Raw genomic sequence first — 27,047 nt, forward strand, 5'->3', positions numbered from 1 at the left:
TTTGCCTGGTTTCAAACATAACAAATAGACAAGATAAGGTGAAAATAGCGAAAATGGAAGCAAAATCTCTCCTCAAACCTTCCTTTCCTGAAAACCCAACTTTCACTAATAAATGTTTTTCCTAACCACTATGATATATTTTTTTCTCTCCTTCCACCAGCAATACGTATTGCTGTTTTAAAGCATCCATATTATAGGCCATTCTGCATATGACTTTTTTATTGCTTTGTACAAAATGTTGGGCCAGGAACAACAGGCGCTACTAGGGCGTGTCTGTGACACGCTTGCATCCATATTGATGGATCATGCCGTTGCACTTTCAAAGAAATTTCCAGCAGATTTCTTTTTCTTTCCTAGTACTCAGATTCAGTCTTGAATTCTATTTACTCTTGGAAATGGGGTTTTCTTCTTATTACTTGGATACCCTTTCATGTCATGTTTGCATTTGAAAAAGGGAACTTTCAGAGTCTTTTAGAGTCCAGCTTTTTGACATGCTGGACTGTAAGTGAGCCAAAGATTTATGTGAAGAAAATGGAAAAAGGCTTGCAATATGTTAAATCCTGATAACAGAGTATAATTCTGTTCATTCAGAAAGGTGAGCATTTCACACTGCTAACAAATCGGCTACAAATGAGATCAATCTTAGGGCATGTCTATATTGCACATTTAAGCTGTTCCTGTCCTATGCTGATGCCAGCTTGATTCTACACTGATTTAAGAAAATTCTGTCCAGGCTGCGATGCTTACAAGGTATCTTGTGTATATATCCAGACAAAAACTACCGCATCCTTCCATTGGATAACTCCCCTGCTGCTGTCCCCTCCCACCTTTCTGTTCAGGAAGGAAGTGGCCGATTGCTTTCCTTCTTGTTAGTGGGTCTTACTGGACATACTTTTATGTGTGTGGATGTATGTGTATGCGTGTGTGTGTATATATATATATATATATATATATATATATATATACACACACACACACACACACACACACATACACACACACACACATATACACACACACACACACACACACATACATACATACATGCATATGGACACACGTGCACAAAATCAAAGCATCCAAATGCACACACAGTATATGCAGGCACAACAACCAAAGTGAAAACAAAAATCCCTTTCTTGCATTTTTCCTGCTTTTTCTGACTGAAGCCCACTGCCGTGCTTGTTGTAGCAGGTGTTTCTCTACGTGCCCAGATGTGATAACTGTGAGACTAGTGAGGCAGGTTGCTATAGCAAAGGCTGCAGTGGACTCTGTTGAGGAAGAAGAGGCGAGGGGCCGTTCCTACCACTGGGAAGTAGCTAATCAACACGCAGCCTGGCTAGGAGAAAGTAAAGTGCAGCAGGCCAACCAGACCCAGTTCTTGAGATGACAGAAGCAGGAAAACACTGCTTTGAAAGCAATGCAGGAAAACATGCTCAGGGGTCACAGGCACAGTCGGTGGGTGGGAGGTGAGTAGAAGGTGATGCTTGTTTCTGCCCTCCAAAAATGGTTGCTGGCCCACACTGGTGATGGGGCAACCTGGCAGAGTACATAACCCTTAATATAGTCACTGACAATATTTTTCTCTCTTACAGTGCTAAAGGTTGCCCAGTGATGTAATTTACTCAAATATATTTATTTTTATTTCTTGAAACAATTTATAAGCCACCCCAGTCATTGTAAGAACTGTAGGTGATGCACATGAAATAAATCAACACAGTCTACAGTATAATATAACCGACCCTAGAGGATTATCAATTGATGTACAGGTAGTTCTCATTTAGCGACTGCCTCATTTGGTGACCATTAGCAGTTACAGTGGTGATGAAAAAGTAAATTTATGACCAATCCTTGCATTTACAATCTTCACAGATCTATAAAGCAAAGAAAAGCTGAAATAAGATCATAAGCACAGTTACAGTTTCACTTAGCAGCCATTTTATTGAACAACCAAATTAACAATTCCAACTGTGGTTGCTAAATGAGGATTGCCTGTATATAATCTGAGAAGATAATTTACTCCATCCAAATTTCAGCAACAAGAAAAGGTTGTCTGAGGTCACATTCAATTGTTACTTGAGTATAAAGTTCCTTAATATTCAATGGGATAATTAGAAATATACTAGCCACTTTATTTTTACTATTTTCCCTTATATTGTCTAGCACGTCATTCTTCTTTTTCACGGCTGCCAGAATTCATTCAAATATTGATGACAATCCCAAAAATTCCTTTCTAGAACAACCTTATTCCAATTAAGACATACTAAGACCAGGAGGTGGGGAAAGACAGACACACTAGTTCCACACTGTTCACAACATCTAGAGGGTAAGTCTCTGCAGCCCTTTGTATCCACTTAAGGTACCTATGCACTTTAGGGGGTTTATGATCTGGTTCTTCATGTTCATTAAACATGTCATAATCATAATGTTATAACATATGATAAAACAAGGAGCCTGCAACATCTTTGGTCAGACATCTGGCTCCTAGGAGAAGTTCCCATTGAATTCAGTGAAATGGAGCTCTGTGAGGCTGCTAAGTAGGGATCAACAGAGCCTGAGAAATTGAAGCTATCTTAAGGTGCTTCCACATGGGTCCTTTCTGAGCAAATTCACACCACGTTAACTAAAACATGAACAGGGGTGGAGCATTGATTGAATGCTTTGCATTCTCCCGTTTGACACCTAGACACAAGGACCAATTGGCTCATATTACTCTCAATGTTTTGAGGTCAGTGGCAGTGAAGATGACAATGGGTTGGTTTCAAATGGCATTTGAGGGACTGGAAAATAGAAATAATCTTAGTAGGGAAGTCTGGAGGCTCATGGCAAATTTCTGGATAACTGAACAGTGCTGTTCTCATGAGCCGGCAGAATGTTTTAACTAGCCTCTTCCTGGTTACAACATTGGATAACATTTATTTTACAAAAGCAAGGTAAATATTTTGAAAATGCTGATAAAAGGAAAAGAACTGATTCTTTAAACAATTTGCTTATCTTCTAATGTAAAATATGGAGCCCAAAGCAGTTCTAAAAATATTTGGCTAAAAACACTTTATCATCATTGTACACTTTATTGTAATCTTAGAAAGCATGGCGGGGTGTTTATGCTTTATGTCCTTAAAAGCAATTAATCCTTACGGTTATTTTTGTGGCCCATCTTTCAGGAGCTTTTCTTTATACCTGTGGGTCTGCCTGACCTTACCTGCTTATTCTGAGTGCCGCTGCAATTGCTCGATGAATGTTGGCTTTTGTTAACCGTTTTCTTCTAGATCTCTATTCCCTTTGTGAGAGTCAACTGGCATGTCGTGCTAGTATTTTCTTTTTTTGTGGCTGAATGGATAAATTATTTTATGGAGAGGCAGGTGAATATCAGAAGAGGAAATGTATTTTGTGTTGCTATTGAAATGAGCATTGTTATAGGTGATTACATAAGCACCATTTATAGGATCTTTTAGTGGGCAATGAAACATCATTTGACATTTAAACAGGGAACTGTTGTGCAGTAGAAAGTTCTCATGGGTAGTAAAAGCATGCGAAAAGGCACTGTTTAATATTAATTCCCAAATGCTTTTTAATTCCTCATCTAGCATAATTCCAACTTTAGCTCTGGATAGGGCGATCGTCTCCCTAAGGGAGCGGTTCTGCCATCTGGGGGTCCTCCTGGACTCACAGCTGCTGCTAATAGAGCACCTGTTGGAGACTGTGGCTGGTTTACCAGATGCAACCTTTCCTGAATCAGGAGGTTCTGATTAAAATGATTCATGCGCTTGTCATCTCCACATGCCATTTACACTACATGGGGCTTCCTTGAAGATGACTCAGAAGCTACACTGATACATAACACAACTGCCTGCCTGCCTGCTGACCAGTGCAAACTAGTTTGATAGAGTGATAACAATATTGTGGGGGCTCCATTGGCTGCCAGTATGCTTCCAGACCAACTTGAAATGCTAATGATTACTTATAAAGCCTCTAAGTCTCAAGTCTTTGTTACCTTTGGGACTGTCTGCTTTAAGTGGAATCTGCCTGGTGCATGCAGGCCAAAGGACGTTCTATGGGCGCAGCTGTCAGCCCTTTGAGGTAGACCAAATCAGGAAACAGCCGGTGCAAGGATTCCAGGAATGCTACTTTATTGTTGTAGGGAAGAATAACAGAATCTTGAAAGCCTGCCAGAATTTCCCTCTGCCCCCTCATGCCAAACAGAATCAAGACAGGGCTATTTTGAGTCTCACATTCCCTGCATTCCCAGGAATGAGTTGTTTACTTTCTCTTAATGATTTCCTAATGGCCATTAAGAGAAGACCATTGCTTTGTCAAGGCTATCTCTGAACACCTTGGTTACATTAATAGTGGACTGGAGGAGTGCTAATAGACTGAAAATAGAAGTGGAATGGAGAAATGAGCAAAGATCTTGTTGTTCAATTTGTTCTGAACAAGAATGTAGTCTCAAGGATCAAGCACACAGTTTGAGAATAATCTTGAATGTCAGATCATACCTGATGGAAATGGGGAAAAATTGTGAGGAGCACTGATGTTTATTGTATTCATCTTTCCTTCTCTACTGTCTTTGGTATTAGCCATTTCCTGATGTCTTTTGGGTTGATACTAGGACAGCCAAGGCTTGATTTGGCATAAGCTTGCTCCTCCTCTGTTCCATCTACAGCACTACTCTATTTGTCAATAATACACCAAGAACAAGTGAAAGACTCTGAAATACTCCCAATGGAGGAATGATTGGTGAAGATGACAGAATTGCAGAGATGGCAAAACTGACTTGTTTGATTACAGAAAAGACAATAACTACATTTGTTAGTGACTGAAAACCCTTTATGGATTTTTTGCTGAAAATGGGAAAAAATGACCTTGTGATTTATGAGTTTGTTTGTTTGTTTATGGGCTTATGGAAAGAAGGGAGCCACGATGTAACCTTAGAGAGAGAGGATAAAATATAAATGCCTTTATGACTGCTGTAAAGAAGATTGGAAGCCTTTCCTTTCCTTTCCTTTCCTTTCCTTTCCTTTCCTTTCCTTTCCTTTCCTTTCCTTTCATTTACTTTAATTTCCTTTCCGTTCCTTTCCTTTCCTTTCCTTTCCTTTCCTTTCCTTTCCTTTCCTTCCCCTCCTCTCCCCTTCTCTGTTTTCTGTCTCTTTTATTTCTTATTTACCTATCACTTTTCTTTTACTTTTTAAACTTTTCCTTCCTTTTTTCTTTAAACTTGTATTGTTTTTATTCTGTAAATTTTAAAAAAATAAAAATTAATTAAAAAAAAACAACAAGAGCAAGTGTGCTAGCAGTGATAATATGCCAAATGTAACAGTTTATGAACTTATCCATGCTGCTATACCTGCATATCTCCTGCAATAAAACATAATTTTCATTGCACTCTCAATCTGGCATTTCCCTTCAGATGTGCTGAACTTCAAATGCCAGAATTCCAAGCCTTTGAGAATTCTGGAACTTGAAGTCCATCTGAAAGGCAACAGATTGTGAGGAAACCATGTTATTTCCTAAGGCTCTTAAATCAGCACATGTTAGGGACAACAGGATTGTACCTTTAGGTTTCAGAATTCAAAGCTGAAACATAGTTTGTCTAAAGCAAATTACAGTGAAATCAGGATAGAATTCTGAGGAAATGTTTGAGATAAGGATGCCAGATTAAATGCTTGTTTGATTGTAAATAAATCATTCTATTTCAGTATTTGCAATAGCTGCACATTCAGGCTGTTTCTAATTGTGCAAGCAGTGTCATGGAATTTCAATAAATAATTCAGTATCTTCTCCTATTACATTTTCAGAGTTAAATTTCAGTACTTGGTTGCCATTAATTTCAGTTAGTCCAAAATAGTATTTAAAATGATGGAAATGTGACTGAGATTCATTCATATTTGTAAGGATGCTCGCAAAGCAAGAGGCCCTGGGATTTTAAACACTAATTGAATTTCAGATGTGCATAATTTTTTTTACAAGGCTGCTGGTCGTGAATTCCAGAGTTGCTTTGTGAGACAAAAGAAGGCTGCACTGCCACAGTGAAGCACCTCTGCCAAAAGTCACTCCTACAATTCGTTCTCATATCAAGAGTGATTTTTTTTTAGCAACTCAGCGCATCTTCAAATTAAAGTAAAAATTATAACAATAAATAAAGACAATAATGCCCACTGTGTACTTACTTAACCTATAGAGAAAATGCTGATGTTTAGGCCTCTTCTTGACACTAGGTTTTCCGTTGTCCAGCTAAAGTGTGATATCCACATCGCAGTGATATGGGGTGCAGAATCACAATGGTCATCCTTTCTGTTCCTTCTTACAAATAGGTGTTCTTTGGACCATTCGGAATTAACTCTTTTGCAGAGATTGCCCATGGGTCTCTGAGCCTTTCCCCACTTGCACCTAACTATGATATAAATGTGACCTGGCAACCACTTTTTTCTGCCATGTCCTGATGACCTTGCCATCATCTCATCCCCAACCCACATTGGAGGCAGTTGTGCTTAGCTGTTCTGATGTTCAAGCATGTTTGACCTTTTAGGCAACAACCCAAAGCAGTTTGGCTGAGGCTTGTTGCCAGCTTAGCAACAAACTGGCGAAGCTGGCATGCGTCACCAGCTACTTAGTGTTGTGGTCAGATGACCCAGTGGGGGTAGGCTCAGCGGATCACTTTAGGTTGCTGTGGACACAGCTCCTCTCTTCTGATCCCTGGGCATTGCCTTCAGAGCTATTCTGATTTGGGTAGGGGGAGAATCTGGTTCCTTTATCTAGATTTTCCAGCATAATTTTCTATGCCTGGCTACCCTGTCACACTGTAGTTCATATGAGGCAAGGAGCTTTCTACTAAGGCTAGGTTAAACCCTATCTGAAGAACTGTCTACTCCAAATAGTAGAAACACATCCAGTACGTTTAGCCAGAATGGAGCTGCTAAGAGTCTCACTCTCAAATCAGATCGGTGAAGGAGGAACAAGAGCCTGCTGCTTCTCTGTATATGACAAAATGCTCTTCCTCCTGAGATTCAAATGGCGCATCCTGTGACAGTTTTCTGGAGGGCACTGAAGGCGTAATTATTTTGCAGAGTTTTGAAGAGCTGAAGAGAAGCTCATGTAATAAAATGCCAGGTTTAGTGAGGATAAGGATGCTTTTATATGATGTTTTTGTTTTATATAATTTTGTTACCTGCAGAGAATTCTTAGAAATCAGTATAAAAATAATAATTCATAAATAATAAATACTGAATAATCACCAGAGTTCCAGTCACTCACCAAGGGACACTGGGACTTTTTCTGGGACTGAGGTAATAAAGTGACCTTCAGGTTGAAGTTAATAATATTAACAATTTACACTGTGTTTAAAATTAGCCTTTTTGTTTTTCTTCCTTTTTAAAATACAAAGCATGCATTGATACTCCAAGCAGTTGCAAAGTATGTATGACCACCCCCTACAGTTGTTTAAAATGTGCTTGGAAAATGGGGACTAGAAAGCAATAGAAAAATTGTTGCCCAAATTCCTGCCCCTCCACCATGGCAAAATTCAGTTAGACCAATTTACTTTTTGCTTTCTGAAATGCCTTTTGAAAACATCCTTTGACTAACATTAAAAAAAACATGAAAACATAGGATATACTTATGAATAAGTATTCATTTTTACTTTACCACCTTTTCTCCAAAGAGGAAAATCTATATACAGTATATATCCGAGTATATATTAGGGCTGTACAAGCCAGTTGGAGGGGTGCTTTGCAAAGCAGCCTTTCAAACCTGCCATTCAGAGTTGCATCTCTTCAATGTGGCTGTGAAGTAGCTGCAATAAATATTTGACAGGTGACTGCCATGACACTCCAAACAGCAAGTTACCCTATGCAAGGAGGAAGAAGATCAGTGAATCATACATGCAATGATTCTTTCCCAAAGCCTTGGATTTAGTTTGCTGCTGAAATGGGGATGGGGGTGGGGGTGAGGGAGAGGAAACCACAGTCTGTTCTAATTTCCTGTTCCTCTGCTTCACCTGTGAGGTACTGAAGCATCCTGCTTTTGTAACAGTCTACCATTGTTCACCAAGTGTCAAAACATGCTCCACTGTTTTGACTGTACTGCAGTTGGCCTGAACTGTAAATAATAAAATAAAATGATGTATCAGTTTTTCTAAAATGAAAACTTTATTTATGCTTTCTAGGGGAAGAAAACTAGTATGAATTTCAACTCAGTGTCTCAGCAGGAAACTTCAGCAGTTGTGTATTTGCAGGGGATGAGAGATGGTCCATAAATAATTGAGAACAAGTAGCCATTTCCTATAGGTTCTGGTGCTATTTTCTTACCATAAATTATTTCCCTATACTTCTGCTTTTTATTTGCATGGGTCTTAAAAGCCTGATTCAATCAATTGGTTGCAAATTTCCACTGTATTGTCTTCCGTCTCTTTTATTTTCCAGTGTTTAGTTGTTTTCCTTGAATAGTATTAGAATTGTTATCTTTAAATCTGTAGAAATCTTCTCAATTTTTCCACTATTTATAACACGGTATAATTCAGTCTTTGGAAAAGGACAGGAGAGATTGTTTCCTCATAGGACTCAGTTCTGCTACCCTGTATCAGAGATTTTTCTGTGTATAAAGCACTATATTGATTATTTTTAGCTTAGCTAAAAAGAAGGGTGGTTAATTTATACCTGTTAATCCCAATTATAACAATCCTTGCTCCCTTCTTAGGGAGTTAATCCTTACCCCATCTTAATTCAATGTTGTTGATTACTTTAAAGTATTTATTAGAAGAGTTTAAATAAAATATTTAAAATTCCAAATAAAACTTCAGTAACTATGGACCTTTCTAAGGGAGTGCAATCCTACCCCAAACCTGCTTGAGCCTAGTAACAGAATTTCTATTTTTACTTTGAGTTTAATTATATATATTTTTTTAATTAATTAATTAATTAATCATATTTATATAGCTGCCCATCTCACACAAGGTGACTCTGGGCAGCGTACAACAATTAAAAGATCAATACATATAGCTACATATAAAAAACAGAAAAAACACACAAAACAGGAGGGGATAAAATTAATAAGGGAGCCAACGTAAAATCTCCCCAGTCCCCTGGGACCCCCAGGCCTGATCGCATAGCCAGGATGGAATGGAATGGAATGTTAAGAGCTAATATTATGTTGAGAGTTAATATTAGCCCTCATTCTGGCCTATTATTAATTTCTAGCACTAGTTCAACAGTTTAACCGTTGCATCAGGCCCTGATTTGAACCCCCGCCCCCCGGCCCCTGCAGCATGGCTATCAGCAATATGAATTTCTTGACACCTCATCCTGAATCTTTGGACAAGAGGAGGTTGAACTGGCAGAATCCGTAGGAGAGATGCCATGACGTTCTGCGCTGGTCTCCTGCTGCCACCTTCTGGAACTGACTCTCGGAGTACAAAAAGGACTGCTTAAGGACAGTGTCTCACTTCCCAGCCCAGGCAGGTAATCAGCAATCAGAGAAAGTGTTCAAATCCAGGCTATTTTCTGAATAGCCTGCAATATTACTTTGATTAACAAAAACCTAAACTGTAGTAAATATTAACCCCCAATTCTTAAAATCAAGCAGCAACCATCAATCTTCCACAGTGAACTGCAAGCAAAATTACTGAAGATTTTCCACCCATCAGATCGGTTGCATTTTTTCTGCAAGAATTTAGCATTAATGTTTCATCTGTTCAAATGGGAGCGACACTGCTCTTGTGAATGGGAGAGATTCACTTCACCCAAGGGGCCTTTTTGGAAAAATAATTAAAAAAAACAAGCCTTTCCTTTTAGAGCTAAATCTTTAAGGTTAATTCTCGAATTAGTGCAGAGAACATTCCTGGAAGCAGAGATGGGAGGGGTGTAAACAGGGGGAGAAAGGTTACTAACCTCATTGGTTTATATAAGGGGTGGGATGAAAAGGAGCCTCAGTCCCAGACAATGGCTGTCTGGAGCTAGGGATCTTTTGTTTGTTAGGTTCTTGCTCAGTGGTGGCTCTTTATGTTGGAAAACTACTGTGGGTAATTTCCAGTTTCGTCTGCACCTAGCACACTCCTAGTCAATCCCTACGTCCAGACCACAGCAAGGTGCGTGCCACTCAGCTCAACTAGCAGAATTATAACTTGATGCTTCTTTATGAAATATTAGCAAAGATAAAAAGCAGTTAACTGGCAGATTTGGAAAAAAGGGCAAGTAAAAATAGGGAGAGAAAGACATGAATAATAGCAAGAATTAACATTATCTCTATCTATCCATGTCAAAAGCCCACAGAACTTTCTGGGAACAGTACTGTGAGTAATTAGGAGGACAGTGGCAAAAGGAGTAGCTTTTGGTTATTGTAGCTTTAATCCTTTTAGAACATAGCAGCAGCAGAACAGAGATGGAAAGTAGGACACCAGGTGATCCTTCCTCTATTCTACACCATTAAAGAAATGACGTGGTGGGCGGGGACGATGTATCCCACACTTTATTCCTGAAACAGATGTTTTGGAAGGGTGCAGCTTTCCCTTTCCCATAGAAACTCTTTAACACTCTTTTTCTGACAACTTTTGGACAGGAGTGTACCTGCATGTATATGCAATTAAACAACATGCAACTTGAAAAATGCTACAGTGCTATATAAAAGGGTGATCTTTTGATACTGTTTAATGGTTGAAAGCAATTGGTATTCAGTGGCTGAGAATTAACAGGTAATGCTGTCTAGGCTGCCATTCTTCAGCTTTTGAGACCACAGCAGTGGAGAGTCCCCCGCTCCCCCCAAGGTTAGAGATTTCTTCCCTTCTGCAACTGGTGCTTTCTGAGACTGGAAAATTCCAACCTTGGAAAGTTATGAAAGGAGATCCAGAGCCCTGGATAGGATGGGAGGAGCTCTGGATCTGAACCTTGTGCAGCCTCCTGACACATCCCCAAATAAGAGAAATGTAGACAGCATGAGAGCTGCCCTAAATCAATCTCTCTTTTCCTGCAAGGGGATCTATATTTTAGGAGAGAGTAGAGGAACACAAACATTTCTCTATCCTCATTTCCATCCCTTTGGTCTGCAGCTGACAGAGCATTGGATATACCGGCATGCTTTGACCTTGGCATGAGCTTGTGGCTGCCAATACCAAAAAACATTTCATAGTTGACACACAGTCACCTTTACTTGCAGTATCCATTTGCTTTGGATGAAGCCGCAGTTAGGAACCAAAGTGGACACATCAAAGGTATTCTGCCCTCTTCCAATATGTCTTCTATCAAAGCTTTGGAATCATTTCAGGGCTTCAAAGGGTGCTTTTTCAGTTCTTTTCCTGTCCACTCGACATATTTCTGAACTGCCACTCAGCTCTCCATAGAAAGAAAATATCAAGTGGGGAGCAAGGAAAGAGGAGAAGAATGTAGTCTGATGACCAGCAGCCAGATAATTCAGTTCAATTCAAATTTATTTATGGTTACAGGCCAAAATTCTGTTTAAGGCATCAAACAGCAAAACATACAATAAAACTAAAGTGTTTAAAAGGTAAAATGTGTAATTAATTGCCTTATAACATAGAAAGCAATCTATCAGATCTTATTTATACCAAGTTTATTTATAGTGATCATGATTGAATAATATATTTTGCTATCTTTTTTGAGTTTTCAAAGGATTTATCAGCTGATAGGAAAAATGTATTCTGTTTCCTAGAATAACTAGAGCAGTTTACAAGGGGTGGTATTAATTCTGAGGGCCCTGTACAGACAGCTCAGCAAATGGGTAATACTGATTCAAGCGCACCTTCTACAGAGGGACAGATTTGGTCTTCAAAGGGAAGGTTACTTTACCTTCCTTCCAGGACCTTGATGATAAAGCATGGAGCCTGGTGAGAGTAAATGCTCTACGGTGAGGAAGAGCAAAGATGTCATAAACATTCTTAGGAGTGGAAAAAAAAAATGTTACAGCAGTAATAAATTCTGCTCCTGTTGTTCTGTAAGTCTCCATCTAGGACATGTTGCTCGACCTCTTCTAGAACCCTCAGACCACAGTGTTTTCAAGGACTGAGTTGAGAATCCACAATAAGACAAATCTATGCTTTTTTTTCTCCATGAGGAATCAAACTCTCTGACAAGGACTACCTGGTTTAAGAATCTCTCCCCACCAGAAGAGAATATCTGTAGCCCAAGGTTGAACTATGGAGTCCTTGGTGCTCTCTGAGCTTGGTTGTTTGGTTGCAGATGTCTTATTACCTGACTAGGCAAGATCATAGTGCCTGATGTTACCTAGTTGTGTAATGAAATGTCTGCAAGCAAACAACCAAGCCCAGAGAGCACCAAGGACTCCACAGTGTCTTCCCACTCCCCACAAATTTTAGCCACTATTTCAGAACATAACTTTACTAAGACTCTGCAATGTCCTTTTGAGAAGGTCAATAAAATAATATGTCTGAAGGAATTGTTCCTAGCTGAGTTGACTCTTCTAGGAGCAGAAACTTTGAAAGAGTTGTGGCAGTGATAGCAGTTAAGTAGCTTTGTGTAATCTTCTTCAATCCTTCCCAAGACCTTGTATTCTAATATTTATACTTGCTGTTGTTTCTAATTGTCTTGTATAAAAATTAGATAAATCATTTTCCTTCATCCTTCTGACCCTAGTTGCATTTGATTTAAATTTGGGGTTAAATTTGTCTAGAGCAGTGCTTCAGATGATAATAGTGTACTAATGCAGTTTTTGCCTGCCGGTGGCTGAGTACTTTTTGTGTATGTTGAATGCACAGAGATGCATAGCATTACTGTGGAAAGAAATAAACAAATGGATGTTTATAGAAAAAAAGCCTACCCCTTTTTGAAACGTTCAGATTTCATTCTCCAAGAAAAGGCATACAGGAAAGTAAATTTTATCCAAATCTGGAGAAGTTCAAATCAAATCAAATCAAATTTTATTAATTGATCAAAGATCAGCATAAGTGCCCCCCCCAACCCTGATGTTCTTTGATTTCTGGTCTTATATAAAGTTATCTTCAGCAAGTTAAAAATTCCTCATTAGTTTTGAACTTGAGATGTCTGACAAAACAACCAAAGAGAAGCCAACAAGATAACCTTCATTTTTAAATAACAAGCCTGTGTATGATCCTTTGCATAAATGACTCTGCAGGGTAGCTCTAAGTCATTATGAAAGAAAGCAAAAAAGGACAATCCACATTAATATGGCTTTAATCCTTAATTGGGGTTCAAGAGGCATGGGCTGTTATAAAACAATGGGTATTTGATACTGGATTTCCAAAAAAATCAAAGTCAGGCTCTCACTTGTCCCTGGTAGAGGGTAATCTGGAGATACTGTATTCTGGCCAACTCTTTGTTTAATATGTTCCATACAAACCATGAATAAGATTTCTCTTTGGCCCACTCCAATGTTTTACCCTCAGTGATCTTGGAAGAAAAATACAGTAACATCTCTAATTCCAAACACGTTTGCCCACCTAAAGCTGAAGAAATTGTCTGCAGGAGTTATGCTATCGCTCATGCCCATTCTATATGGATTTTTGAGATCTACATATGATACGTTTTTCTTTTTTGTTAAAATTCAGGGTGTTTTTTTTTTTGGTTAAAATTCAGTGCATATCACCAGATAAGTATGTAGGTTGATTGATCGATTGATTACGTGCCATCAAGTCAGTGTCAACTTTTACTGACCACATAGATGGTCCATGACAACCTGTCCCTAACTTGGTCCTTCAGGTCTTCCAGTGGTGCATCCATTGCCACTGTAACCAAGTTCATCCACACTGCTGCTGTTTGTCCTCTTCTCTTTCCTGCCACCTTTCCCAGCATTAAAGTCTTCTCCAGGGAGTTAGGTCTTCACATAATGTGTCCAGAGTAGGATAATCTGAGCCTGGTTGTTTGGGTCTTCTCAAGTGAGAACTCTGGGTTGATTTGTTTGTTTTCTGAGGATACAGAAAATGTTACCAAATGTCCTTTTGCTATCTTGAGATGTCAATAGTTTACAGTATTTTAGAAGTTAACTAACTTGAGTTTGACTTAGAATATGTTATGCGCTTTACTTGTATGCTGGTCTCTGACTGTTATAAATTCTAAAGTTGGGGGTGGGGGGCGAGGAACCAAACATAGAAAATGCAGGATATATATAAAGAAGTTCAAGCCATACTTTTCCAACCTTTCTCTTCTTTATTCCTAAACAGTCTTTGGCCAATCCATACAGTATGACAATCTGCTTGCATGATTTTGCTCCTGCAGCAAGATTAAGCTTTTTCCTCCGTATTAGAAATCACACTTTTTTATTATTTGCTAGGATTTCAACAGTGCTATATCTAATTAGAATATAACTTTCAAGTAATATTAAGTAACAATACAATGAAGACCTTAATACTAAGTAATCAGCTTAAGAGAGAAGTTTTTATTATATTTTGATGCAATCTGCAACATTATTTAAAATGTTATATTCCGTTCCAAATGAAAGAGCTAAATAATCTTATGCTCATTAACACTGTCATTTTAAATAATAATTAATACTGATTTAATATTTCTTCTTTATCTTCAGTGGCCTAAGTTATCTAAACATTAGAGTGTTAATAATCTTTAGACAATACTGTACAAATACCACTATATCAAAATAATATAATGTATTATATACGGTATGTTTTACAATAATATAATTAAAGAAAAGAAAAAATATAACTTGGAAAACCTAGGATCAAATATTTCAAATACAGCTTGGTCCAACTGAATGAAAAATACAAATGTTCCTTGTCTTATTTTACTGTTGTTGTTTTACTGTTCTTGAGCCCGTGATCTGCTGCTTTCATGGACCAAACTGACCTCTGTCTAATTTTCTTGCCTTTAATATTTAATAATAAAACCACATGTTTTCTTTGAAAGGAGAAAAAGATACATAAAAGAGAGATCCTTCTAATAATTTTGCTTTGAGCATCCAATTCTACCTCCAATTTATCAGTACAAAATTGTATTAGTAAACAAGACAGGGCTAGCGTGTTCATGAGAACCAGAAGAATGTTTCAGACAAAGGCAGTGCATGTTCAGCTAGCAAACTTCCATAGAGTGTGATAGCGAAAATTTACAAGTCAGAGGGTGTGCCAGATTAGACAGAGAGGGAGAAGAGCAGTGAACCAAAAGCAGACTGATGATACCCGGAGAAAGGAGAGAGAATGCAGCATGTGGGGAAAGGGCTGGGAGCCGAAAGCACTAGCAAAAGAGTGAATTAGCAAAACGGTGGAGCAGGTTCCTAACAGCATCGCAAATCCAAAGGGCAGGAAGAGAGGCATGATCTCAGGTCATGAGAGAGCTTGGATCAGGCAGGAGTAAGGATGCAGAAGTGTAAGTACAAACAGGGAGGTCTTCCTAACAACAGTTTTACCACACCACAACAATGCCCCATATACAACAATTTATTTGTGCCGGTGAATCATCTAGCATGCACCCTAATATTTGTGTGTGCTTCTCCTATGTCTTTTCATGATGCTTTCCCCCTCAGGAACCTTCTTCTTTGTACCATCATTCAAACATCCAGACATGTCCCACTGCTTCTTCTTCCTAGAGGAGAGGGGTTCTTTGCGTGAACTTTCAAGGGACTCTTCTCCACCTTTCTGAATGTATCCATATGTTGGCCTATCTCTACCACATCGCTTTTGCCTTCAATAGGCTTACTTAGCTCAAGCGCTCATTCAAGTATTCTCTCTCCTCACCCCACCTCACATTCTGACACCGTTTTTGAACCGCTGACGGGGTTCCCAAGCCTTCCGTTTACTTTCCAGGGGCTCAGTTGCTCTTTTGATCAGAGTTCTTTCCCTCGCCACTCCTATTTGGTCAGCTTCCAAGAGCTTCTGTTTACAATCCATGCAACATTCAGACACCAGCTGTCAAAGGATTGTCATTCTGTTGACATTAGACAAATCAATAAATTGTTCATCACACAGGGGAGGGGGTGACAAATGACAAGTTCTTTTCCTGTCTTCTGGGGGGGGGGACAAAGTGTTTTTTATTTGCCACTCCCGGGGTCCCCGTGTGCCAAATGAAATGGGAAAGGGACCTGTGAACAGACAGCAATGGCAATGATTGGTCAGCTTGGAAGTAGCAACAATTACTGGTCAATGTAGACATCTAACGTCTTGGCATTTGTGTAGGGTTTTTTAAAACAAATGCTCTCTTTCTCTCTTTTTCTAAAAAGCCTAATTTCCCTTCATTTTATTTCTTTTGCCTGAACTTGACTTCAAGCCTAATGCTTAATAGCTGTTTACAGAATCCTATCCAGTCTCTCCAAGTCTTGAGGATGCTCACTACCAGTTTATAATACATTGGCTGGAAATGAAGTGTAATTATACCTCTGTACCAGTGGGAGTTTTGTTTGGAAAAAAATGGATTTATATGCACAGAATGGAATTAATCAAAGGAATCCATTTAGTTATCTTAGAGGAATCCAGTGCTTGCTTTTATTTTTAAGCCAAGCCTTTTTTTTCTCTTAATTAAAGCAATTGATTGTTTAAATCTCATCTCGATTTCCTATTATCTCCAGGCTGGCATAGATGGAGAAAGCATTGGGAACTGTCCATTCTCACAGCGTCTTTTCATGATACTTTGGCTCAAAGGAGTTGTATTCAATGTAACCACAGTTGACCTGAAAAGGTAAATGTTATCAATTAAAGTAATTTTATACGTTTTTGGCCTTCTTGGGAAGGACCTTTGTGTAATGACCTGAAATTAATTTATTCCCATTTTTATTAGGAATCTTGATTTTCTCATGATGATAAGAAAATCTTACTTTTTTTTAATTACATGGGGCTTATTAAGATATGCCACCCAGAAAAAGACAAAGAAGTGAATTATTGCAAAAGGGGGATAATATGACCAGTAACAGCATACGTGATTAAAGTTTTCTTAATGTATGTTTCTTGGTTTCCCCAGAAAGCCAGCTGATTTACATAATTTAGCTCCTGGAACCCACCCACCATTCCTGACTTTTAACGGAGAAGTCAAGACAGATGTCAACAAGATTGAGGAATTTTTGGAGGAAACCCTTTCACCTCCAAAGTAAGATACATTAACTTTGTTTTTAGAATATTTTATTAGAATTATGATAAGATTGCCAGGCGCCATATTGCAGTAAATGATGAATGTACTAGTACCTTTGTTAATAATTAGTTTGCCTTTCTCATAGCTTGTCAATCAGGTTACAATTCTAAGCCTCCATCTCCTTTTCCCCCTTTCTGCATCCTATGAACTCATATTTATCTGAGTTTGTATTGATGGCCAGAAACCCTAGCCATGAGGTCTCCTATTTTCAAAAATCTTCATCTGCAGTATCTTGTTTCAAATTAAACCATAGTGACTGGGCCTCCAACTGAGATATAAACTCAGATTCTATCATCTAAATAGACTACATAGTTAGTTCACTTCTCCAGTAGCTGAATGTCATCATTCAAGCATATTAGACCCAGCATATGTAAATATGAGTATTTATGTAATGCTGCATTGTGGGATACTTCTTCCCCAAGTATATAACATGACATCACCCACCAGCACTTTATTGTATGGTCTGTAGAGTAGATGCATTTGATATCAAGGGTTGCAAGTTGCAAAGTTTTATTCAATAGTCTTTGGTGGTAGCTGAAGGCAGATGCTGAAAAGTGATTAATCTTTTGAAGATTCTGATCCTCAGCCCACAGGCAACTTTTTAAGAACTACAATGCACTTTTCAGCATGCTATTTCTATATAGAGCTTTAATCACACATCTCTTTAAGAGCACACATACTGGAAGCCCCACTTTGCTCTCTGTATTGTTACTCTGAAAAGGACTATTATAGCTTGGACTGATTTTCTCCAGAGGGAATTAAGCAACGGGCTACATTTACAATGAAATGAAGCTGTTTACTGCCAAACTCCTCCATATCACTTGAAGTTATATGGCTTGTTCTGATGTAAAATTACAGTTCTTCGGTTCCTTTGACTTTAAGCCTTGGTGCAATTAACCTTGTCATAAAACCATGGTGGTGTGACTTAAAACTGGTTGGCTTCCTGTGGCACCAATCATTTTCAGCGGGGTCCTGTAAGGCTGACATGCTGAGATAAGAAGCAGTTTTAAAACAATAATTGATCTGCAGAAATGTCACTTCATGTTCAAACAGCACTTGCCAGGAACAAAACGTGTCTTTTAATAGTGTATCTTTTTAGTGTGCATGTATTTGTGAAGTCTTGTTTTTACTTTCTCGGGAACATTATTTTAAAAACCAACTTTCTCTTTTTGCAGATATCCTAAGCTTGCAGCCAAGCATCGTGAATCTAATACTGCAGGCATAGATATATTCTCCAAATTCTCTGCATTTATAAAAAACACAAAGCAGCAGGACAATAACAGTAAGTTGTGAGAGGAGAAGCCGCTGCAACTGCATCATCTGCCGTTCTCGGGGATGCTGTTTTTCTCTGATTATTAGCAGTTGGTGTTCTCTTAGCTTCTTCATGTCCAGTGTATGCATTCTGCTCCCCAATCCTCAGCCTTCTCAGTGTGGACACTACCACCTGTTTGTTCTCCCTCACTTCTTGGCAGTGTACTATGTATGTGAAAATGGTCAACTGAATGGACATTTTTAGTTGGCCCACGTAGCCATAGTATATGTTATAGATAAAAGAAAAAAAATATTTTTATTTGTCAAAATGTAGTGGGCATTTGCAAATCATCTTTTTAGTTTTGTTCATTTCTCATGCTGCTTTCTTGCAGTAATTTGGATGTAGGTTTTGATTGCTAGATTTCTAAGCTACTTTTCTTCCTAGTACCAACTGTAGGGTTGTGACAGAATAATGACCGCTCAGCCAACCAGACCTTTGGGGGAACCTTGCTTAAAACAGATTATGAACTGTTGTGGGGGGCTCTTAAACTATCCTGATAGAGGCAGAATGCTGCTGAGAATGGAGGATGTCATGCACAACTCCCTTGCCAATGGCTTCCTCTTTTGCCTGGGTTGAAGGAAGGATTTTGTCAGTTTCATGTTCTGCATTATTTGATGTTTTATTTATAATTTTTGTCTACCCCCTTTCATGAAGAAATTGTGAATGTTGGCAAATTCTCAGCACATTCTAAGCACCCCTATCCTCAGATGGTAGAAGAAGGAACGTAATTCTGTTCAAATGGGAATAATATGAATGTGGTGGTGAATCCATGTTAGAATTTCTGATAGCAAGGGGTGAAAACTGGCTGTAGACAGACACTCGCTTTGGAAGTCAGTTTGATAGAGCATAGAGGACTAAGAGACCAAGATCCCAAGGTAGACATTCAGAAGGAGAAATGGGGGTGTGGAGTAGCTGCTGATGATAAAATTCCTTTCGCTCAGTTGAGGTCTACAGGAATTTATGTAATAGTTTCCTGGATTTTCAGTCCTTTCTCCCTTTTGTTTGATTAGCTTTTCTGCCTTGAAATATACAAGTTGAAAGGTCTGGAGCAGCTTGGCTAGGACTGTAAACCCAGAAGCAAACACATATCAAAGTTCCACAACTTTTAAGCATCTTGAAAGTGAAGGAATTGATTCCAGATTTTCAAGTTGTGGCAAGCTGTGTTTAAAGAAAGTGTGCATATTTATTATTTCAAGCCAGTTCAATTACAGCCAACTTGATTCCGTCTACCCCCAACATCACCCAAATCATTTTAATAACAGGTTTTCCTAAGGCATGATCTTCACCACATACCATCATAGACTATGCTTTGACATTCTCTATATAGTCCTAGTGCTGTGGTTGACATAACTAGAATTTTTTTTTTTCATTTCTGATCCAAGAACAAAGAATTCTGAGAAGATACAAACAGGAGGCTACTTGAAATCGGTTTCTCAGAATCTTCTCTTAGAATGTCAGCTGATTTCTCCTTCTCCTATCCCACCTTTTTATATATAAAACTCAAGATGGTTAACATACCTAATACTCCTTCCTCCTCCTATTTTCCCCACAACAACAACCCTGTGAGGTGGGTTGGGCTGAGAGAGAGGGACTGACCCAAAGTCACCCAGCCAGTTTTCGTGGCTAAGGGAGGCCTAGAACTCACAGTCTCTTGGTTTCTAGGCCAGCACCTTCACCACTACACCAAACTGGCTCTCAGTATGATAGACCTAAGAACTATCCACACTACAGACTAACAGTGGTTAAATGATTTTCCTTCTATCCAGCTGGGAACCAAATAATTATTGTTTTATAAGGAGGAGAATGGATGTGTAGCAGAATTTTGAGAAAGTCCAAAAAATAAAATGGAATAAAAATATCAAGATGGTTAAGGGAAGAACATAACACCATGCACACATGCAGTGAAAATGCTTCCACTTCTCAGTAATAGGTCAGTTTTTTGTGAATGTTGAGCTACATTAAGGTCAGGTTCAGTCAGCCCCCTTGAAGGAGCAAGGCCTGGCATACCACTTGCAGGTCCGGTGAGAAATGAGAATGAAGGAGAGGGGCTGTAGGACTAACAGAATCAGCTGAAACCCATCTTGCTGCATGGCCCACATAGCTTTTACTGTTTTCACAATAAAATTCACCCTTTCATATCCTTGATTTGATTCTGCTGCTACAGTTAGCAGACCAAAGTGTGTAATCTTGGTGTAGCAGCTAAATGTAGCCTTTTAAAACAGCACTAAATAGACTGAACAGCTACAACTTATTTGTATTTATCAGGCATATTTTAAATACTGTTTATTTGCTGCTAAGGAGGAAGGTATATAGTAACAAGTTGTTTCCAGTTGACTTATTCTTCTTAATGCTGCACTTACCTTGGCTTGGAGAACTAGCCCTTTGATTTCATTGGAGGCTGTTTTTCAATTTGCTTCTGAAATTACCTTAAAGGGTGCCCAGTGTGGGTGGCCGCATTCATTAAGGTATTTCACTGGGCTATTTTCACTGCAAACTGAACTGGAAGACCACCTGCATGATTTCATTCAGTGGAATTTCCAGCTGTCTGACCAGAGGAATCTTCAGGTCTGGCCTGGATTCAAATCAAGGGCCTCAAAATAAAAGAACATTAAATCATTAATTAACATTGGATTAAAATTTTCCCCTCTCCTCATGTTGTTCTAACAAATCTTGTGGCCATGTCAGAAAGGGAAGAATTGTCTGCTGCTATATAGAGCAAAGTGTGGATGCTGGCCAAAGGGTGTGGGACACGATTCCCCATGTACTTGCGTGAGCTTTACTCCAGTTTAGGTCTGCTGACTTGGATGCATTTAAAGGATACTGTTCTACAAATATTTAGATTCTGCTTATGCTACTTCCTTAATTAAGCAGTTACTGGGATCACGCATGGGACTATGCCGTGATTAGTTTGAACTATGGCTTGTTCAGTTAGCCACAAGATCCAGATTCACACAACGTGTTAAGCTAAAGGCAACCAATTTCGTTCTGGCTTAGTGCAGTGCTTGAGCCACAGTGTATATCACAGTTATCAGCTTCCTAAACCATTTATGATAACTAGAAGTTGGGTTAGTAGGTCTAATTAGGGCTGTACTCTTCGGAGTTTCATGGAATGGGGAATTCTACCAAGTACAATTTCTCCTGTCACCACAGCCTGAGATGAAAAGAGCTGGGCCTGGAGAAATTCACTACTGGATCCTTGCCAGGGTTTAGATTTGGCAACCTTGAGGAGGAGTGTGTGCATAATGAATTAAGGTGGTCAGAACCTAAGCATTTTTATTTTCAGGAAAAGAGTTTGAGGTTTCAGTGTACGGATTTGATTTTCGGACCTTGCAAAACATTCATTTTTCCAAATTGAATCACTGAAGCACAAACATGGATGTCTCTTCTCCCTCTTCCCACCCAAATATTTTTCAGGACTTTTGTGTTTTATTCTCTGTTGAGTGTCTGAGCACAGCAGAACACAGCAACGAAAGACTTATGAAGGTGAAGTGTTCAGGGTCACATGTGCATGTCCGGTGCCAGGCCAGAGGGACAAGACACACGAAAATGGCAGCCTTCTCCCCATTGATCCTATTCAGCAAGCAACAGAGAGAGCCAGAGGGTCAAAACAAGGAGGACAATTCAAAAATTACATATTGGTTGACGGTCTTTTTTTGGCCACATTTTTCACCTTGGTGGTCAAGGCCTATAGCGCTCTCTCTCGCTCGCTCGCTCGCTCACTCTCTCTCTCTCGCTCTCTCTCTCTCTCTCTCTCTCTCTCTCTCTCACACACACACACACACACACACACACACATACACATATGCACATATACATATGCACAGATGGAGGGCCTCCTATGGGAAAGAAACAGATCAAGCCTCTGTTTGATCTCTCAGCAATTTTTGATAGTGTGGGATCCTCCTGGAGCACTACTGGGGGTTGGGGTTCTATTTCCGGGGTCAGTCTCACAGAGTACCATAACGAACTTTGCCTTGGCATCCTTGTGGTAAGCAGTAGACTGCCACAAGGCATTTGGAACGGCTTTGAGATTTAAGAAGGTAACAACAACACCAACGGCAACAACAACATGGCAGACTGAAGCTTTTTCTAGCAAGTACATATACACAATGTTAAAGAGATGAGGGTTTCGGGGGATCATCCATTTCCCTTTTGGCCTGCTCATGACTTGAGAATGTCCAAACTTATAGGTAGGCATGGGAAAATGAATGGAATCTCTCAGAAAGCTTTGGCTGGAGAAAGCAACTAATAATAAACTGCTCATGTGTAGAAAGGAATTGTTTTTCATTTTTAATTCCTTTTCTTTGGTTTATGGTTATTCTTTAGCTCTTACATGGAAAAAATTATGAGGCCCTCTGGGGAGAGAATGAGAACATTGATGAAATTGATAATTGATGTAAGCTTCCATGAGCCAGAATGGTAAATTATAAATTAAATATATAAAATAGCCTCTGTTCCGGTAAATTAATACATAGCATCATAAATTATAAATAAATAAGAGCCTTGGCTAAATCTTGAGCCATTAATCATAAATATGTTTAAATCTCAGCTGCCAGTTTTCAGTTTCTTTGGTGCCTTTGAAAATATTTTTATATTTTTACCTGTGATGTATTCTGTATTTAATATGAACCTAAGTTATAGCACTTATGTTGCCCGTATTGCATTTAACCAAAAGGAAAATGACTCTGAATTTATCACTGTTCCTCATTGCCCCAAGGAAGAGTATGCAGAAAACAACCTGTATGAATGTATGTATGTGTTATATACAACCACAAGAGGCTGCACACACAAAAAAGCAAGGCCAGGACAAATAAATATTTTTTAATTCCAATTACATAGTCCTGTTTAATTATCTGCAGAAGGAGATATCCTGTTTATAAATTAACTGATCCACAAGTGCATAACCAACCCTTCTCTCACACACACACAAGTGCACACACAGACCTCATCCAGCAAGAAAGAAAGATGCAAAACTGAACAGAACAGAGGTTGGGGAAATGGAGGTGGCTGTTGCATCTGCAGTGAGAAGGTGAGGGAAGAAAAAGGGGATGGAAATGAGGCAAGGGAAAGAGGTAACGGGGCAGGACAGCAAAGATAAGAGAGAGGAGCCCTACTGAGGTGCTCACAAAAGGATTAACATCCATTTGGCAAGGTGTCCCTCTGAAGGCGTACATGCTTTTCAGCAGCTCTGTCTCCAGCCATTACCCCTCCCTTCCCACCAGGAAATAGGATAGCTAAGCTGCTGTAATAGCAACATCGGGAGCTGTTCCACCAGCTCAGTCCCATTTGCACTAACTGGCTCTCAAAGGTTTCAGAGGGGAGTCATTTCTGCCCAATCCAGAGATGTTGGAGGTTGAATTTGGGACCTATGTTAAAAAACCTGCCCCTGAGCTGCTGTAGTACTTCCATGATTCCCTGCATTTGTCTGCCCAAGGGGACAGGAGGAGGATTTTAGTGCGTTCCTGTCTTGAGTTTTCTGTGCATGCTTTTAATTTCTGCCTTCGAATGGAAATTAACATCAGTCCAAATGAGGTGTTAGTGGTGTTTACAATAAAAAAATAAAACCAAACAAGAAAATTGCCTGCAGGAGCTCATGGTTATCGATTGATTGATGTGCCATCAAGTCAGTGTCAACTCCTGAGGACCACATAGATAGACCTTCTCCAGGGTGATCTTTCCCAACCCAGATCAATTTGCTCTATGATCTTTTTGTTTATTTTCTTCTCACGGTATTCTTAGGAGTCTTCTCCAACACAAACATTCAAAAACATCAATACTCTTTCTATCCTGCTTTTTGAAAAACCAACTTTCACTTCCGTAGAATATCACAGGAAAACCATTGCATGCATGACTCTGATCTTTCTGGAAGAGACATCACAACATCTGAATGTCTTTTCTTAGAACTTCATTGCTCATTACCAAGTGTTGGTCTGTGGCATATTTCTTGACTGCTGTTTCCTTTACTGTAGATCAGTGTTTCTTAAACTTTTTCTCTCAGGACCCTTTCCCACTTTTAAAAAATTACGGAGGGTCCCAAAAGAGCTTTTGTTTGTATGGGTTATATTTATCAGTATTTACTGTATTAAAAATTAAAATTGATGCATTCACTGCCACCACTACTTCTCATGATTGTTTGATGAGATTTTAATATTGTATTATTTTTCAACATAGGCTGGCAAATAATTTTAATTCTGTGGACCCCTGAGAGGGTCTTGGGGGACCCTGAGGGGTCCTTGGACCACACTTTGAGAAATAGTAGAGAAATCTGCTGTAGATAGTTGATCCTAAATGGCAGAAGCTATCCACTGCTTCAGTATCTTCGCTGTTGATTCTAAGGCTGGTTCCTGTACTTGTTGTCATTAGTTTGGTCTTTCTATTTAATCATAGTCCCCTTTTTTTCACTGTGCTCCTTGTCTTTTATTATTAGAACTTGCAGATTGTTTGCATTTTCAGCTATCAGAGTAGTGTCACCAACGTAGCACAGGTTATTGATATTTCCTCCTCTTATTTTAAATAACACTCATTATTTTGCAATCCAACCTCCCTCAATATATATTCGGCATACAGGTTGTATAAATAAGGAAGGAGTATACAGCCTTGTTCCACTCCTTTGCTGACCTGGAGCCAGTCTGTATAACTATGATCTGTCCAGACTGTGGCTTCTTCTCCTGTGTATAGGTTTCTCATGATGACATGAAATGTCCTGGGATTCCTACTTTCCAAAGGACATTCCACAGATTGACATGGCTGACACAATCAAAGACTTTTCTACAGTCAATGAAGCACATATTGACATCTCTTTGTTATTCTTTGGCTTTCTCAATTATCCAGCATGCATCAGCAATAAAGTCTCTTTTCCTTGGCCTTTTCTAGAGCCAGTTTGAACATCTGGCATCTCCTTTCCATGTAAGGCTGTTATCTGTTTTGAATGGTCCTAAGGTTATTTTACTAGCATGTGAAAAGAAGGATATTGTGTGATAGTTTACATACTCTGTTAAGTCTTCTTCCTTTGGCATAGGTATGTAGACTGACCTCTTAATCTGTTTGCTACTATGTTGTTCTCCAGATTTGCTGGCATATTTTGATTAGAACCTTTACTGATTCTTCTTCTGCTGCTTGCCATATTTCTGTAGATATTCCATCACTTGCTGTAACTCTCTGACGTGGTAGTCACCAGAGTGCTGACCTAATTTCATCTTCCTGTACTAAAGTTCTTGTAAATAGGTATCTTGGATGTTGACATCTCTATTGAACAGAATTTCAATATATTCCTTCCATCTTTGATCTTCTTTGAATCAGTTACTATCATTGTAATACTGCTTCTTGTCATTTCTAAGAGTTCTCTGAAATGCTTTGTTAGGTTCCTTCCTGAGATTTTGTCCTTCTTTGTTTCAGCTTCTCTTCTTTCTTGACAATTTATGCCATTATACTGGTGTAGGCTTTCATGGCTGGCCTCAGTTTATGCCATTTGTTCTGATACCCTCTTTGCTTTCTTCTGTTCCATGGTCTTTGGCAGTTACATTGACCACCAGGAGGCAGACACTACATGACTTTGGTCTTTAGCAGTTCCTTTCCACACTTATCCTTAACAACTTCTTTGATTTCATTTCACAGTTCCTCTAATTCCCTATCTATGAAGTTCAGGACTTCAAAGTGATTCCTGATGTTCTCCTTGAAAATGATGGGTATATGCTGAAGACCATATTGTGGAAACGGGTTGGCTTTGTTCTTCCACTTTACTTGTCTTGGAACTTGCACATGAGCAGTTTGTGATCTGCCTCTGGTCTTCCTTAGTAGCATGTTAAGTGCCTTCTGACCTGAGGGGCCCATCATCCTGCACTACATTGTCAATCACTTTATACTGTCTATCCATGTGGTTTTCTGGGTAAAATACAGGAATGGTTTATAATTGTCTTCTGCTGTGCAGTATGAAATGATGCCTTTGCTATTGTCACTAAAGTGATCATTTACCTCCAGTTTCTTAAATCATGTGGTGTGATATCTAGTAGGTGCCTGCTTGCTTTAGCTGGGCAGCTGAGATGACCTTCATGCTTTGGGTGACACTGCTAGGAGTATATACTTTTGGTATACATTCCAGGTATTCTTCCATTCCTTCCTTTCTCCCAGGAACACACACACATATGTGCATGTGTGCACACATGCGTGCACACACACATACAAGACACTGTGGGGAAGCGTAACTGGACTACAGGGGATATAATATTAATGATACAATACTGAGAAATGCTTTTTTAAAAACTGTAATTGCTGGTCTCTGTCAGGTAGTTTGGTATATACCTGTGACTTTCTTGCATGTGTAAAAGTATGAAGTATGATCTGCTATGGAGTCATAAAAAAACCCTTTCAATGGTACGTTAGAGCATAGCTTGCAATAAGTGGCATGAGCCACTCTATATGCCAAATATTCTGGGTTTCCAGCAGGGAAGATGTAGAAGCATAACATCCCCTAAAATGTCTTTTAATGGTTCCGTATCATCTTATATAGCCTTATTCTTTGTACATTAAAAATAATATAAACCTGTGAAATACAGGAGCCCTTCAAACCCTGCCAGAATGATTTAAAAGCAATTCTGCCTGCTGCTAGAACTCAAGGGGGCAGCATAGTCTAGGCCAAACACCTTAGCAGTGATTCCATTCTCTCTAGCATGTTTAGAAAAATTCTAGTTTCT

General features: G+C 39.1%; 1 protein-coding gene across 3 annotated transcripts in view; it reads left to right on the forward strand.

The window, feature by feature from the left end:
- Nucleotides 1–27,047, forward strand: part of CLIC5 (CLIC family member 5) — an 80,524-nt gene that overhangs the window by 24,810 nt on the left and 28,667 nt on the right. For all 3 annotated transcript variants that reach the window (XM_088133685.1, XM_088133689.1, XM_088133692.1), the window contains exons 2-4: nt 16,489–16,598; nt 16,878–17,003; nt 18,221–18,327. In XM_088133685.1, coding sequence (XP_087989811.1) covers nt 16,489–16,598; nt 16,878–17,003; nt 18,221–18,327 — 343 coding nt within the window. The remainder of the gene's footprint in view (nt 1–16,488; nt 16,599–16,877; nt 17,004–18,220; nt 18,328–27,047) is intronic.

This window comes from Python bivittatus, unplaced genomic scaffold, assembly GCF_059951505.1.
Source record: "Python bivittatus isolate LINGU-HERP-01145 unplaced genomic scaffold, Pbiv_v1 ctg000020_np1212, whole genome shotgun sequence".
Taxonomy (NCBI): Eukaryota; Metazoa; Chordata; class Lepidosauria; order Squamata; family Pythonidae; genus Python; species Python bivittatus.